The sequence below is a fragment of the Branchiostoma lanceolatum genome, chromosome 11 (assembly GCF_035083965.1).
Source record: "Branchiostoma lanceolatum isolate klBraLanc5 chromosome 11, klBraLanc5.hap2, whole genome shotgun sequence".
Lineage (NCBI taxonomy): Eukaryota > Metazoa > Chordata > Leptocardii > Amphioxiformes > Branchiostomatidae > Branchiostoma > Branchiostoma lanceolatum.
Window position 1 is genome coordinate 3,201,643 of NC_089732.1, and position 15,732 is coordinate 3,217,374.

At 41.5% G+C, this 15,732-nt stretch overlaps 1 protein-coding gene across 1 annotated transcript in view; it reads right to left on the reverse strand.

Annotated features, from left to right (window-relative positions):
- LOC136445109 (ribonucleoprotein PTB-binding 1-like) overlaps positions 1–15,732 on the reverse strand; it is a 48,193-nt gene that overhangs the window by 11,925 nt on the left and 20,536 nt on the right. The window contains exons 3-13 of the mRNA XM_066442969.1: positions 6,716–7,185; positions 5,616–5,813; positions 4,935–5,088; positions 4,821–4,843; positions 4,614–4,788; positions 4,040–4,179; positions 3,269–3,409; positions 2,634–2,795; positions 1,847–2,071; positions 855–1,002; positions 338–594 (exon numbers count right to left, since the gene is read on the reverse strand). Of these exons, the coding sequence (XP_066299066.1) occupies positions 338–594; positions 855–1,002; positions 1,847–2,071; positions 2,634–2,795; positions 3,269–3,409; positions 4,040–4,179; positions 4,614–4,788; positions 4,821–4,843; positions 4,935–5,088; positions 5,616–5,813; positions 6,716–7,185 (2,093 nt within the window). The remainder of the gene's footprint in view (positions 1–337; positions 595–854; positions 1,003–1,846; positions 2,072–2,633; positions 2,796–3,268; positions 3,410–4,039; positions 4,180–4,613; positions 4,789–4,820; positions 4,844–4,934; positions 5,089–5,615; positions 5,814–6,715; positions 7,186–15,732) is intronic.

Below are 15,732 nucleotides of genomic sequence, written 5' to 3' on the forward strand. Positions count from 1 at the left end.
AAGTAGGAGAGAATAATCTTTTCATCACAGGTGAAACTTAGGCTATATAGAGCTTGAAATACCTTCTTGCAATTTGCTATTTGGAATGCCAAATGTATCTCAAATCCTTTTCAACAGACAAGACAAAATGACTAAAAAAACTGTCTAATACAGTTAATGTATTTAAGTTTCTGACCAGTGGTTTTTAAAAAATGAAGTGTTGGCGGTGGTTTTAAGTTTGCGTTTGAAAGTAGTAGCACTACAGTTTGGTTTCAAGTTTGCACTGAAGAGTTCGCAGCGAAAACCACGAAGCTAAATCCACCGTAAACATTTCTGCATTTACAGCATCGTATCTTACATTCTGTGACGGTAAGAATCCTGGCGGAGCCACGCCCAACAGCCCGATCCGTGGCGCTGTCGCACCGTTGCCTCGGGCTGTACCATTGTCCATCATCCCCGGGGGTGGCTGGAGCATGGTGGGCCTAGTCGGCAGAACAGAGGCCAAGTTCAGGTACGGGTTGTTGCTGAACTTGAGGTTGGAGGGAGGGTCGCCCAGCAGGGAACCCTTCTTCTTACCCCCAGCCTGGGTCAGAGGGGGAATCTGGGGGCCAATGGCTGAGGAAAAAATGATGAAAAACGGTTATGGCATGTATCCAAAAAGTGCTGTTCACAATAATGACTTACGTATTCGGCAGTATTGTTTTATTTTCTGTGTTTCTGTTTGTTTGTGAGAAAACCTTTTTTTTTTTCGAATCACAGAGATCTTTGATTTCTTATTAAAATAGCAAACAATGTTTGGCATCAGACATAAGTATATATGGATTATAAAAACTTAAACATAGACTTAAACATCCCTAGACACTTGTAAGATTTACCTTGATTGTTGTTGTTGTTGACGTTGTTGGCAGTGTTCAACCCTTGGCCTCCTGAGCCATTGACCAGACCAGCAGAGACCCCTACTGGTGAGGGCTGGGACTGCACCTGGTTCTGCTGCCCCAAAAGGTTCAGTATTGCATTGGGTCCCTGAACACAAAGGATGGACATATAACCTCACTATTGAGTCTCAGCATACACATGTAGAGGGCAATTTAATAATCACCATGTAAGCCCTGGTGATCATTATCTGCTATGTTGCACAATGCAGTGAAATTCAACTTAGGCAAAATCTATACAAATCAATTCACATTAATCATTAAGGGCCAATTGAATTGACTTTCCTGAAGGTGAACAGGATTGACTTAGATCCAATCCACCTCTCGACATATTCCAACACCGCACAGCACAATTTACAGTCTTGGATTTCTTTCACATTCGACTTTCTACCAGGTCTTTTCAGTTTTATTTAGTATCTTGGTCGTACTTCTTTATGTACCCACGTCATAGACCCCGGGGGTCAGAATAAATACTGTGTTTGCAACCTTGGGTGTGAATGCAAGGGCGCGGTTTCAATGGAAGGTGCAAACACACCCGAATCGATAGCTATTCGCATTGACAAATTTGATGCAAATTGATTTGCATGGATTTTGTGGAGTGTGAACATAACTACAATTGTAAAACAGCATTTGTAGTTCTTGGGAAAATGACAGCGGAGACTGGTATTCGACCGGTTTCGACTTTATTGTCTTTTTCAAGAATGACAGAGATCGGACCACTCCTCCTTTTATACCTTTTCTGTGCCTCCCTAGTGCAGGGCGCTCTAACTTGAGCTTAAGATATTGACCAATCAGCGTTAAGGGTCTCATATTGCCCTGGATATAGGCTAGGTTGCCCTGATCTGAAGGTCTAGTTCACTATGCACTAGCTAGGCTACATTGCTCTGTGTACAATTGTAAAACAGATAAGAGACCAGTAAGTTCTAACTACTAACCCCCTGAACACCCATCCCCGGTCCCTGTCCCAGCAGTGCAGGCTTGTCCGTCCCCTGACCCTGGTTGACCTGTGCGCTGGACAGCAGCAGGTTCTTCTGTGTGCTGTTCTGAGCTGTCTGGCTGGCTGTGCTATTCTGCAGCTGTCCGGAGCTCTGCAGCTGTCCAAGGACGCTGATCAGGGCTGACAGGTTCGGGTTCCCTCCCTGGTTCTGCTGCTGCTGGCCCTATAAAGAATTGATGACGAATGATTTCAAGTTAGTACACTGATATGAGGGATTGCAGAACACGAGATATGAAAACTGGAGGTTCTGCTGAAGTATCTTAGAGAGCTGCTTGGGGACCCAAAATCTAATCATTTTGAGGTCTTATCAAGACTTTCCAACATACCAAATATCAAGACAACCCACCAAGGCATTTTCGAGTTAACATGTTCACAGATACACACACTTGCACACACACAGACACATACATATACAAACACAGAAACAGACATGAACACACACACACGTGCACACAAACAGAGACACACACACATATTCACACACACACACACAGTGACACACACACACAGATATTCACACACACACACATATTCACACACACAAACACCACACACACGTGCCCACACACAGACCACAAACACACACACACACACACACACACACACACACACACACAACACAACACAACACAAACACACACTCCACAACACAACACAACACAACACAAACACACACACACTCAAAAACATAACCTTGGCAAAGGTAGTAATAAACCGTTCCTCACCAGTGCAGTCAGTAAGGCCTGAAGTGTGGCCTGGATGTCCAGCGGCTTGTTATCTCCAGGGGGGGACAGACTGGGGGGTGCTGCGTTCACGGAGGACTTGTTCAACCCCCCTGGAAGGAGGGGGGTGGGACCATCCCCCAGCAAGCCTTGTCTGATCTGCTGCTGCAAAAATGACAATCATACCAGATACATGTAACTCCGAACATACAATGTGAATGCAATTTTGTTGCTATTTGTTTTGATGAAAGAGTACTGTAACAGTTACGGTAATAAAAACAAAATGAAGTTAAAAGCCTTGGACGTTTTGTAGTCTTGATATGCATGCTAGACTTGTACAAACTACTTAATTGTTAAGACAAATGGGTTATGGAGAGGGACAAGTCCATCTACTGGTCTCTCTCTACATGTGTGAGGGCCTGCATGCCCCTTTTATGTAGAGCGTAATCGGCCGTTTTAATTTTACGTAGAACGTTGCCGACCACTCCATAATTTAGCGTAGAACGTAGGGGGGGCTTTTTGAATTTAGCGTAGGGAGGCTTTCTGAATTTAGCGTTTTACGTAGCCAGCCCTCCGAATTTAGCGTAGAGCGTTGTCGGGACCCCCCCATGCAGGCCCTCATGTGTATGTCTTCTTACCTGTGAAGGAGCGGGTGGTTGAGGAGGACATAGCATCCCGTTTGGCACCTGTGGATTCATCTGTGGGTTCTGGGAGCCCAGGCCTGGCTGCTGTTGCTGTAGCAGCATATTCAGCAGCGGCAGATTCTGGAACAAGTTGGGCTATCCCAACAAGAAAGGTTAAAATCTAACTCATTACTACAAACGTTTGGATGTTCTTTGGCATGTATTTTTTTTGGTCTAAGCTTCATTTTAAGCTTCTTGTGCTTTTTACCACAATGTATTGAGACAAACACATCTGATTTTAAAAGTAACTATTGAATAATACAATTAAAAATTTTACTCTGAGAAAAAAATAAGACAGGAGCAGATACGCCAAAAATAATTACCCAAGCAACTGGATAAAATTTTGAAACAGTCAGACATTTCAGACAGCATCCACTGTCTTTCGTCAGTGACTAACGGTAGAACTGAGAACACCAGGTTTTATACCAAAGCTCTGAATAGGCATGTTAATGAGGTTAAGACAATTTAGGATGTCTTGAAGTAGTAGAAATTTTGTTTCGGTAATAGAAATACAGACTGTAACGGTAATAGAAACGTCATTACTTTACAGGAGCAGATACTGTACAAATATCAATCTCCTAAACTTGTTCTCACATTATGAAGAAATTGGACACACAAATGTTTCCTCCTTTATCAGTTGATATGACCCACTACGCCAATCCTTCTACCCTTCCTGCCACACTTCCTTTATACATAACATTTTGATAAAATTTTGATTGTTCGGACCTGTGGGTTTGCGTTGGCGCCTACCTGTGGCCCCCCCCGCCCAGAGTTGAGCTGTTGGTTCAGTGTGATGAGGGTTGCCATGACGCTGGGGTGGACGCCCGGCAGACCCATGGGCAGACCTGGGGTGGTTCCCAGTAGTCCTGTGGATAAACAACACCAACAACTTTAAGGCATGTACTACTGTTAGACTAATAACTTCTTTTAGGAGCCGGCCCTGTAGAGAAACCAGGTTTCTGTTGCCAGCTCCTCACAGATTTGTTTTTAATCTGTAAAGCTGAATAAATAAACTATTTTCTTCAGGAAAAATAACTATCAACATAACATCTCCCTACATGTATGCATTTTATTTGTATGTCACCGTGGCAAGGGAATCATTCTTGCTTCTATTTTTCAAAGCAAATTGATAAAAGCATATCAAAATGTTTTAACTACATTTGTATAAGGCCGGGCAAGCCATTGGGAGTGTGATTCATTCCGGCTAGTATACCAATATCTACCAAAATTGCATATAGGCCAGATCGGGCAAGTACAGGACGACATGCATTTGCCTAGAAAAATAGGTGTATAACCTCACCGTGTCTGACCCCTGTTCCTGCCTCCTTCCCTGTAGAGTTAAGGTTAGGTTGGTCAGGTTTGGCTGTATACATGTATCTAGTTATATTTGTGTATACCCTCACCATGACTGACACCTGTTGCTGCGTCTTTTCCTGTAGAGTTAGGGTTAGGGTTGGGCAGGTTTGACAGTATATCTAGTTCTGTAACTTCGTGTATATACCCTCACCATGTCGGACACAGGTTGCTGTCCTTCCCTTAAGAGCTATAGGGTTAGGGTTGGGCAGGTTTACTGTACATTGTATGTCTAGTTCTGTAACTTAGTGTAACATGTAAGTCTCACCATGTCTGACCCCTGTGGCTGCGTCCTTCCCTGCAGGGTTCTGCAGCCCCAGCAGCTGGTTGGCTAACAGCTGCAGCTGCACCTGGGTGGGCGGTGTGTTCAGCAGCTGCGCAGGGTTGGGGTCAGGGAGGAGGCCGTTCTTACCAGGACCAACCTGGAAGAGATAAATAATATGTATCACATGTAAATGTATGGATCAGGGCTGTCATTAGGACCTGTCCATCTGTCCGGGGACGGAAATTTATTTGTTGGGACGGAAAAAAGATTGCATTGTTTGTCCAAGAAATTTGAATTTTGTGACAAAAAATTTATGAAAATGTATTTTCATTACATGTAGGTAAGAATGGCAGATTTAGCAACGAGACTTAACAACATTGAGCTCCCAAACAGTGAGTGGCAGGAAGAAACATTTAAAGTTGGATACAACTCTGGTATGGACAAACATAATATTAACATGACTGTATTATATATGTCACAGTAGAGATTGGGATCTTGGAGAATTGCAGATTCTACTGGTAGATTGTGACCAGAGTCTCTGTCGTCATTGGTCACCATCACAATGCTAGGAATGTGGTCTTCAACGGAATCCACTGATCAGGCCAAACACCCTAACCGTTACGCCCAACAAGCACACAAACTGATTACAGTACCTCCGTTCTCACGAAAGGTTACTAAACTCACACTCACAGAGCTGAGTGCGGTTGCCATGACAGACATCAGACCCGGTCCGTTGTGTCCAGGCGGACAGAAGGCCACCCTGAGGTGGACGTCCTGTAAGGGGTGACCGTTGGTCTCCTGGTGCACGATCTCCGCCTGTTCTGGCGTCTCGTACTCGAGCACGGCAAACCCCCGCGACTGCCCATTTGGTCCCACTGAAATCTGGAAGGCAAGAAGAATTCTTTGAAGAAGTACAATTAAGTATGGAATCAGTTACCACTAGCATTGCAGACCACACAATTCTTGAAACCCTTTAAGTTTAAAAGCGGTCTCTAAGAACTGTTCTCTCAATGAAATCAAAATGATCTTGACTGAGCCAGTAGAAATATCTTAAAAATCATGAAATCTGGAAAGGAAGAAAATGAATTCAAAGTGATATCAATCCAGTATAGCTCACTAAAGAGCTATTCTTCTACTGGTCGTGAGAGAGAAGACAGACACTATGTACAGTATTTACAGGTTCATTGTACCAGGCAAATTTCCCTAGCTCTTTTCGACAAACACAATGAACAGTGGACCACGGACAACATCCCATCCTAAGAACTGCAACCCTTTCCAGCGGCGTACATGTTAGGTAAGCGCCACAGCCGGGATCGAACTCAAGGCTTCACGTTCAAGAGGCTGGGCAGATTCAATTCAAACTGTACATCTTTAAATATCTTAAGTACTTTTTGAGTTCACAGATGTTGTGGTCACTTGTCAACTGCAAGTTCATCTCACCAGTGACCAGAGGCCAACATTTCCATTATATATAGCTAGGAGAAGTGATCCTGGCTAAATAAATAAATAAAAGGAGCAAACTGGAGCTAAAATACGATGGACTCCAGGCTATGATATATTGTAAATGCATTCAAGTTTGTGTGGTTTTAATTTCGTGCTAAGGGGAAAAGGGAGTGTTGTCGGTGGTTTTAAGTTGCGGCAGCGCTATAGTAACATACTGCTACAGTATTGGACAAAAATGTTCGTGATGATTTTAAGTTTTAAAACCGCGAACATAAAACCACGGCAAATATTTCTGCATTTTACACTATATTATAGTATATTAAGCAAAAAAAGCCACTAACCTGGCAAAACATAGGTGGGTACAGCTGGCTAAATATCCTACTGAGCTGACTGGTGTCTCGGAAATCCATGGGGAGTTTTTCCACCAACAAGCAATTGGAGTGGAGACTGTCGTGGGTCAGGAGTCCTGGATCCATGATGTCGCAGCACAGAATCCTGGTCCCTATTCTCCTTCCGGTCAGCTGGATCTTCGCCTGGAGCGCAGATTCCTTTTTTGTGTACTCCACGAACCCGTAGCCCTTACTGAGGCCAGTTCTGTCGCTGCGGAGGAGGAAGCAGCGTTCTAGGATCCCGAACGGCCGGGCAAGCTCCTGGAGCTGCTCCAGCGCGTAGAGCTGCGGGAGGTTGGAGACGCAGAGGAGAGAGTCGTTGGGTGCCAGCGTGACGGAGATCTGCCGGTCCTTGTAGGAGGAATGGTGGAGCTTGAGGATGGCGGTGCCCGCCTGGTCGCCATTTTGGACGGTCACTTGGGCTGTGTGGAAAGAAAACAGAATTGTTATTCATCAGAGTATATTGCAGGACATAGCTACAGAAACAAAGAAGAACTTGTAAGCGAACTCCTGCTCTGGACAGCAACTCATGGGCACTCCTGTGTCCTACATAGACCAACTTGCTGGGGATGTAGGGATGAGGTCTGAAGATCTAGACCAACTAATGGCGGACCATGACGCCTGGAGGGAGAGAGCAACCTTAGTCCGGGCAAGCCGCCCGATATGATGATGATTCATCAGAAAACAAAATATTTTCATGCACATGCCATAGAGAGTCGTTGGGCGTCAGCGTGACCGAGAGAGAAAAAAATTCTCATTCTCCAACAGCAACAATCAAGGGGGTAACGAAGTGGGTCAAAATACTGTGAATTGATTTTCATGATGGTACTGCAGCCTGGAACAGACTTTAACATGTATTAGTTTTGGCTAAATAGTTGACAGAAATAAGTGTGTGGGCGACCAGAAGATGCCAGAATCCCAAGATGACGGCGCCCGTCAATGCAGACAATTGCAAAACAAAAGTCAATAGCTAAGACCTGTACATGGAGATACTAGTAGATACAAATCTGCAGTTTACAAAACTCCCACAGGGGGGCACTAAAGGCCTTTTCTAACTCAAAATGGCAAGGCCAATCAGAACAGACAGGATACCAGCAGGTCTATTTCCCTTCACTTCAATTTATCCACCCGATATGAAGATCTAGCAATTACCAGGAAATGGACCCCTTAAATCTATTTCCCAACATGATAAATCAATTTGGTACATAAATAAATCATTTTTCTTACTTCAGTCAGAGCCCCATCCGTCATATTGCTGTAATATGGTAAATATACGGATGCAATACTGCCATGAAAAATGGAGGTATTGTTTTGGGACTGTGTGTGTGTGTGTGTGTGTCTGTATGTGTGTGTGTGTGTGTGTCTGTGTGTGTGGTGTGTGTTTGTGTGTGTGTTTGTGTGTGTGTTTGTGTGTGTGCATGTTTCCAGGTATCTACTCGTGGTCAGTCAAACTTAAGAAAGGCTGTATTGATTGTGATAATTGGTATGTAGGTAGGACTTGGGAAGTACTAAGGAAAGTCCCCAGGGGACCCATAATCGATCAAGACATTCGTTTTCACAGCACTTACACACAAAATATCATCGCAATCCATCCAGAGGTTCTTCAGTTATGCTGACTACAACCGGACAGACAAACGGACACACACACACATACACCGCTCAAAACTATATCTCCATTTTTCATGGGGGTAAATACGTTGAAACACACACACATTTTGAATTCTGTCTCCTGATAATATATTGCTTGCATGTGCACCTTTCTCCACCAAGGTTACAATGTGTCAGAGGTGGCAGAAAAACACATTTATTCTCCGTAAAGTTCCTTGAACTCTTGAACCTTTTATTTCCGTCAGGACCAATTACCTTGAGAACTTCCATTCCCCCAGGCTGTCAAGTCAGGTTTGGTAAAATGCATCCACTAACCTGTAGCTACATGTGCTGTTAATGCATTTAAGTTTCAATTTCGTGCTAAGGCGAAAATAGAGTGTTCGTGGTGATTTTAAGCTCTGCATTTACAGTAAGAAATGTAGGCTTATCATTACAGTCAAACCTGGTCAAGCAACCACATTTTAACATTCCCGTAGCGTAACTACCATCCATTTTCACATTCATCATCATCATCATTTTCACATTACTGCCTCAAAAAATGTGACTTTCACTCTTAGTTTTGGAGCCTGCTGCTGCAGACTTATCCTGTGACCTAAATTGTATTTTCCATTTCCTTGCTGTCAAGTCAGATTTAGCAAACCATTCTTCATATCAACAGAAGAAACAGTGAACACCCACCTTTCCTTAGATTGGTAAATCCATCTATAATTTATTTCTATTTTCTTTATACAGGGTAGGCGCACTCAGTGCTTTACGCACTGCCTTACAGGTGTGCCCTGTACAGAATAACAAAGAGACTGAATAATATAAACGAGGAAATTCACATGAACTTCGCCCAAAATAGTTACCCAAGCAACTGCACAAAATTTTGAAACAGTCACTTTCATTTTGACTCTTTCAAAATTTTATACAGTTGCTTGAGTAACTATTTTTGCCAAATCTTAAAAACGTTTCACACGACTTCAAAAGTTCAGGGCCTGTTATATGAAAATTCATTGTGTTTTTTCGGAACCTTTCAATTGCTCTAGTTGTCTTCTATTACTGATCTATGCAAATATCCTTAAGCTTGTACAGTCATTACTATTTTCATTACCCCCCCCCCCTCCCAGGAAGACAGCAGACAGATTGTTGCAACATTGGCCTTAGTTAAAATTCTGATTGTGAAATAAAAAAGTCAAGTAAACTTTTCTACCTGTCCTCTGCCAGAGCCAGAGGTGTGAAAAATACAAACTGACTTGACATAAAGGGTTACACATGTAGAGCATGTTTTCAATTGAGCTCTGAACCTGACATTCAAGGCGGTGTCTAAAAACAGAAAAAGCAGGTCGACCTTGAAGCATAATCCTTCAGCGAAGACCTTGAGCATAATGGGAATGATGCCTTAAACTAACACTAACAGGCCAGGGGAGCTACCATCTCAAATTCCAAACTATCAATGCCAGAACAGACACATAAACAACGAGATATCAAAACAGGAAATTCCGCTGCAGTACCGTAAGAAGCCGCTAGGGGGCCCAAAATCTAACCGTTTTCATGTCTCATCAAAACCTACCAACATACCAAATATCAAAACAATCCATCCAGGCATTCTTGAGTTATCCTGGTCCACTACAGACACACGCACACACCGGTACCCACAAACGCTACCCTCTGCATAACCTTCTCGGCGAAGGTAAAAATACTCAAAAAGTACATTTAGTGCACTTAGCCATATACATTTGCATAGAATGTTATATAGTGACTCATTTCTTTGGCTAGCAGACTTGGAGATGTACATGTATTGAAATGAATTGTTATATAGCATTACATGTAGTTGTAGATAGATGGAATCATTGAAATGAGTCACACGTTTTCTAGATCTATTCATGGATACTGAATACAGTATTGTCAGAGAATGACATCATTCATAGAACTCTATTCAATATAGGAAATGGTCAACAAATTTCAAAAATTTTTGCCTGAAAATCTACACTCTTAACTTGGACGGGGCTCGTGACATACATGTACGTATATCGGCCTATCCCTAAAATCTCTCAGTGATAGAGAGAACACCGACCATATCGCGTAGTGTCCTTTAGAGCTCACAGACGCGATCGTCGAGCAAGTTATTTTGGTACTTTGTGACGCCGGTCTTACGTCTGAGAGCTTGATTATCGATCGTTTATCTTCGTTAAGACGAGACCCTTCAGTTTACCCCAGATGATAACATTTCCTCTGCAGCCTCTCCACGTTAATGTAATATCTATTGAATAATCCATGTAGTAATGGATAGTAATGTTATTAGCCTGAACCCTCTCCTGGCGTAATTGACTCAGGACTGCCTCACAGCCCAAACCATGTTTCATCTGTAACAGGTTCAGTATGAGCTGCCTGTCCAACAAAAAACTGTAAATCATACTAAATGCCTTTGATTTCACAGTAGGAAGAAAAATGGAGTGTTCGCAGCGGTTTTTAGTTCAAGGTTGAAACATTGAGTAAGGTGGGCAGAAGGCAAACAAGCATTTTGGCTGTGGTTTTGAGTTAACAGTGAAGAGGCAAAAATGGCGAGCATTAAATTTTAATTCACTGCCATAATTTCAACATTAACAGCAATGCATAACATACGTCAAAAATTTCTGCTAAAAAAGCACTTATTTAATAAGCTCAATGCCAATAATCTTGCAGGAGGCAGAAAATGGAGCATTCGCAGTTGTTTTTACTTCTCAAAGTTCAAACAAGAGGGTAGGTGGGCAGAAGACAAGTATTTTGGCTGTGGTTTTAAGTTTACGATGATGAGGCAAAAACAATGAGCATTAAATTTTGATTCACTGCCATAATTTCAACATTAACAGTAATGCATAACATACGTCAAAAATTTGCCAAATTTGCGCTAAAAAAGCACTTAAGCTTAAGAAATCCTAAGGCCATACCAATTTAATTTTCTGGTTCTCTGACTTTAAAAAAAATTGCAAACCTAAATGAAATACAAAGCTTGAAGACCAGGTTTAGGCCTTGGGTGCACTCAATTTTATGGAATGAATTCAGTTATATTCAAGTTTTCCTCCATGTCCTATGCTTTTATCATGTCTTGATCTATTAAAATGTCTGGGAGACAAGAAAATAACATCAGTATTTTTGTCACTTCCAGTTTCGGGTATAAGTTCAGACATTTTCCAAACTCCCTCCCATTAGTAACTGCATTTAAAGCCAGACAAATCTGATTTTAGGCTCACTCATAATTTCATTTTGGCATAGTTCCAGCAAAAACAGATGCATATGGTAGGGGGCATGGAAGCCATGCCATATATTGCAACATAAGCAAAAATTGCAGTTTGATTTTAATTTAAGAAAATGTAGGTTTTTCAGCTACATTTTCTTAAATTAAATTATGAGCGAGCCTAAAATACTGCAAACCGAAAGGCACGAAACTGACATCAATACAATATTCTGTTTGTGTGCATTTATTATGATTGTTTTGATAAGCATATTTATAAATATTCCCATAGCTCTAAAAATACTGTAAATATTGCAAAATGTCCTTCGAAATCTGTAATTTTCTTTGTCTTTGTCATAGGAGCGGGCAAAAGTAACGTCGTAAGGTTATATTCTTCCATGATATTGTGTTTCTACCACTGTGTATTTCAACCCGAAATCTAAAAAATCCAAGCACTGCAACTTAAATTAGTTAAAAGACCGGTTGCTATGTATTTGGCACGAAGCAAGGATGCAATGTGTAGTGCTAGAAACAGCTGGCTAGAAATATTACTGCTAGAAAAATAATATATATAAACAGTACATGTAGGTTGATGAAGGTTAGACATCCAGGTAATATGCCCAAAACAGTTACTGAAGTAACCATATGGTTTCAAATTTTATCCAGTTGTTTGAGTAACTGTTTTGGACGTGTTTGACTATGAACAGTATTCATCCAATAGTTCTTTATTCTTTATTAAAAATTGCAACAAGACAATACATAGTGGAGCGCCAGGCAGCCAAGCTGATGTTGCGGACCACTAACATTACAATTACATTGAAGTACAACAACAATAATACAACAATATCCAATAGTTTCGCCATTATAATTTCTTACAGCAATTTTTTATTTGTCTCTTGGTACATTTCAAGTTTTCATCTCTTTCATCCCAAATCATTCATCTCCCTCAGAATAAATTCCTCTTGTCTTCAGCCAGTTCCCACGATCTCTCGGGGAGTTGTTGAGTTTGTTAGATGAGGAAGAAACAGACCAAAGGGTTGCAGTAACCGGTAGCCATGATTTCCCTGAGGAAGGATTCCGTCTCCTCCATAGGAAGGAAGAACTGATCTGGGCTTTAGTTGATCGCTCGTTAGGAAACTTTGAAAACGACGAAAGCTCGCTGCCGATTCCCGAAACAACGGGGAAGAATCAGGCCACCACAATCTAATCTATTGGTTGTGGGATGGAAAAAAAAAGAGATATCAAAACTGGAAGTACTCCTGCAGCACCGTAGAAAGCCGCTACTGGAAAGCGTGATGAGTCTGCAAGCTCAAAAGTACATTTTCGCTCGGAAATGAAATGTCAAAAGACTGAAGGCATTCTGGCATATCGTTGACGTAGATGATGAATATGTAATGATATATGTTGATAGAGTTATTAGGACTCAAATGACTGTGTATGTCTGTTATATTGTATCTGACCCTTACCTCTTCCCTCATGACTTCAACGAAAAGCAGCCTGCATGCCCATTTGAGCTTATCATGAATAAACAAAGCCCCAAACAAACAAATAATATGGCTGGTGTCCTCTAAACGACTCCATGATTTTTAGAGATTGACCAAAGTTTGTAAGTTAGTCAGTGAACCCCATCCAACGTAAGAGGGCACATTTTATTTCAAGGCAAAAATCTGATCGATTATCTAGTGAATTTGAAATAATCTGGCGATCAGCAAATTTGTTCATAGCGTGATGTTGGTTTTGACACAATCTTACTAGTTTTCAAGTTACACTTAAGTTCAGGACTAGATGCTGATCCTTTTGCCAAATCGACCTAAAAGTTCAACTTCTACTTTCAAGTTATCAACATGAAAAGCGGAGGTGATTTCAGGGTTTCCCATGTTTCCTCCCAGCTCTGTCATGTCCCTTCCTCCATTAGTGTTGTACATCTGGGGTCTAAAGGCTACTGTAAGTCTTCAAATATTTGCTACATGGTTCAAGTTTATAGTGGCATTTGCTGTGACCTCTTTGTCGCAAAATCATTACACAGCAACTATGCACTTCCAATGTACTACAGAATCGTTTCTACCACAAATGTCAAACACTGCAAAAACCGCCTTTAACTTCCTACTGTGAAAATAAAAAAAATTACAGTATTTAGTAGATGATTCCCCCGTCCTAAGGGAGTACTATAACACCACTCTGTTCTAACCACAAGGTAAGCTTCTTTTTTCTACTCCATTTTCTGATCCATGCATTTTACTGTAGGCTACAACAATTCGATTTCTTGGTTGTCGAAAAACTTATGACATAGATATGACAAAAACTAAGTCCGAGGCAAAAATCTATCATGTTTTACTTAGGGAGTGAATACAAGATACAAAACAAGAAGTTCTGCTGCAGTACAAGGAAAGCCGCCAGGAAAATCTAAATCTAATCATTTCCATGGGACCTAACTGCAATCCAATTTCATGACAATCCGTTTCTTGCTCTTGAGTTATATGCAGAAGTTCTAAGCAAAGCCACCAGGGGAACTATAATTTATCATATCATTTTTTTGATGGCACAAGACCTAACTGCATACAAATTTCCATGACAATCAGTCCATAGCATTTTGAGTTATGAGCTAAACCACAAACATTCTTGGAACACACAAATAGTTTTTGCGTACATATACTTAGAATACTGTTATAGCTCTTCATGCAAAATGTCATTGTATTGTCTTGTCTTTCTCAGCAGGATTAGCCCTTTCTAATAGCCACAGGCTTGTTGGGCAGCCCAGGCTGTGTGTGCTTAACAGCCAATCCAATAAATCAAAATAAGTTAAATATCAGCATGCAAATGTTACTAAAAACATAAGAAGATTATCAATTGATGGTGAACAAACGACTCCGTTAAACCTGCCCGCACCAGTTGCACAGGTTATGTGGAAGCCACTGTCTAATGCAAGAGACATAAAAGTACCCGTCTAAACCTGACATTAAAAAACAGCAACCCGATGTTATCACAACCTGACTTCTCTTCACAAGAACAATCTGAGTGTTCTGTAATCACGGTTGTTTGTCAAGTTGTCTCTAGATCTGACTTCAAGTTCATTTCTGAAACAGTTCTATTGGTTCTGATTTTCAGTGAGTTCCATGTATATACGGTAGTTAATTTTTACGAATAGTAAAGATATTGCGCAAGATATGCACACACACACACACACATAGGTGGCACACACACCCACATACCAACGCACACACAAACACACAGGCCCAAAACTATATCTCCATGAAAAACAACGACCCAATCTTTAGTGAGACAGACATCCTGCGAGCTGCAGACTGTAGAATAATGCATAATTGTACTGTCTGTAATTTACTAGTTCAACTGTATCCAGTCGTCTAATTTACTAATTTGAGTGGTGGGCGCACTGAAGACAATGCATTGTAAGCATGTGATTACAGGTGTGTATGTTGTTCCCCATGGCATTCATACACGTGTACACGTGGTTCCATGATTGTACTGTCTGTAATTTGCTAGTTCAACTGTAGCCAGTGCTTTGTGAGCACGGTACTTAGTTGCACGTGTACATGGCACTTGTATACGTGTACATGTCATGATGTGGTTCCATGATTATGCTGTCTGTGAATCGCTACTTGAACTGTGCTTTTGAGTGATAGGCACAAGACAATGCACTGTTGGCACAATCCTGCACTTGCACATTTTCATTCATTCATATTTACCACATACCGTAAAATTCCTATTTACGTACGCACCCCCCCTAACGTACGCACCCCCGATTTGGGGACGATTGCGGGCCTGACTCAGTGAGTTGAAACATTTAGGGGAAAAACCCTCCTAACGTACGCACCCCCTCTCCAGCATTTCGGTGGATAGTTAAAGGTTGACATGATCATCCTTCCGATGATGTTTCCCGACTTAATGTGTTACTGAGAAAATGTTTCTGGGTAGAAAATGTCAAACAATTTAAAAAGATTTATTTATTTATTTATTCTTTATTACTGATTGATTGTGTGGTAGCATTCCACACTTCATTTGCATGAAGATGTACCGTGCTCTCAAGCTGATATGCGATTTTTACGAGGAAGAACCCCTCCTAACGTACGCACCCCGACTTTGGCGTTGGCCTGGAGCACCTGCTTGCGACTTGAAAAGTTAAAAAAGTGCGTACGTAAATAGGGATTTT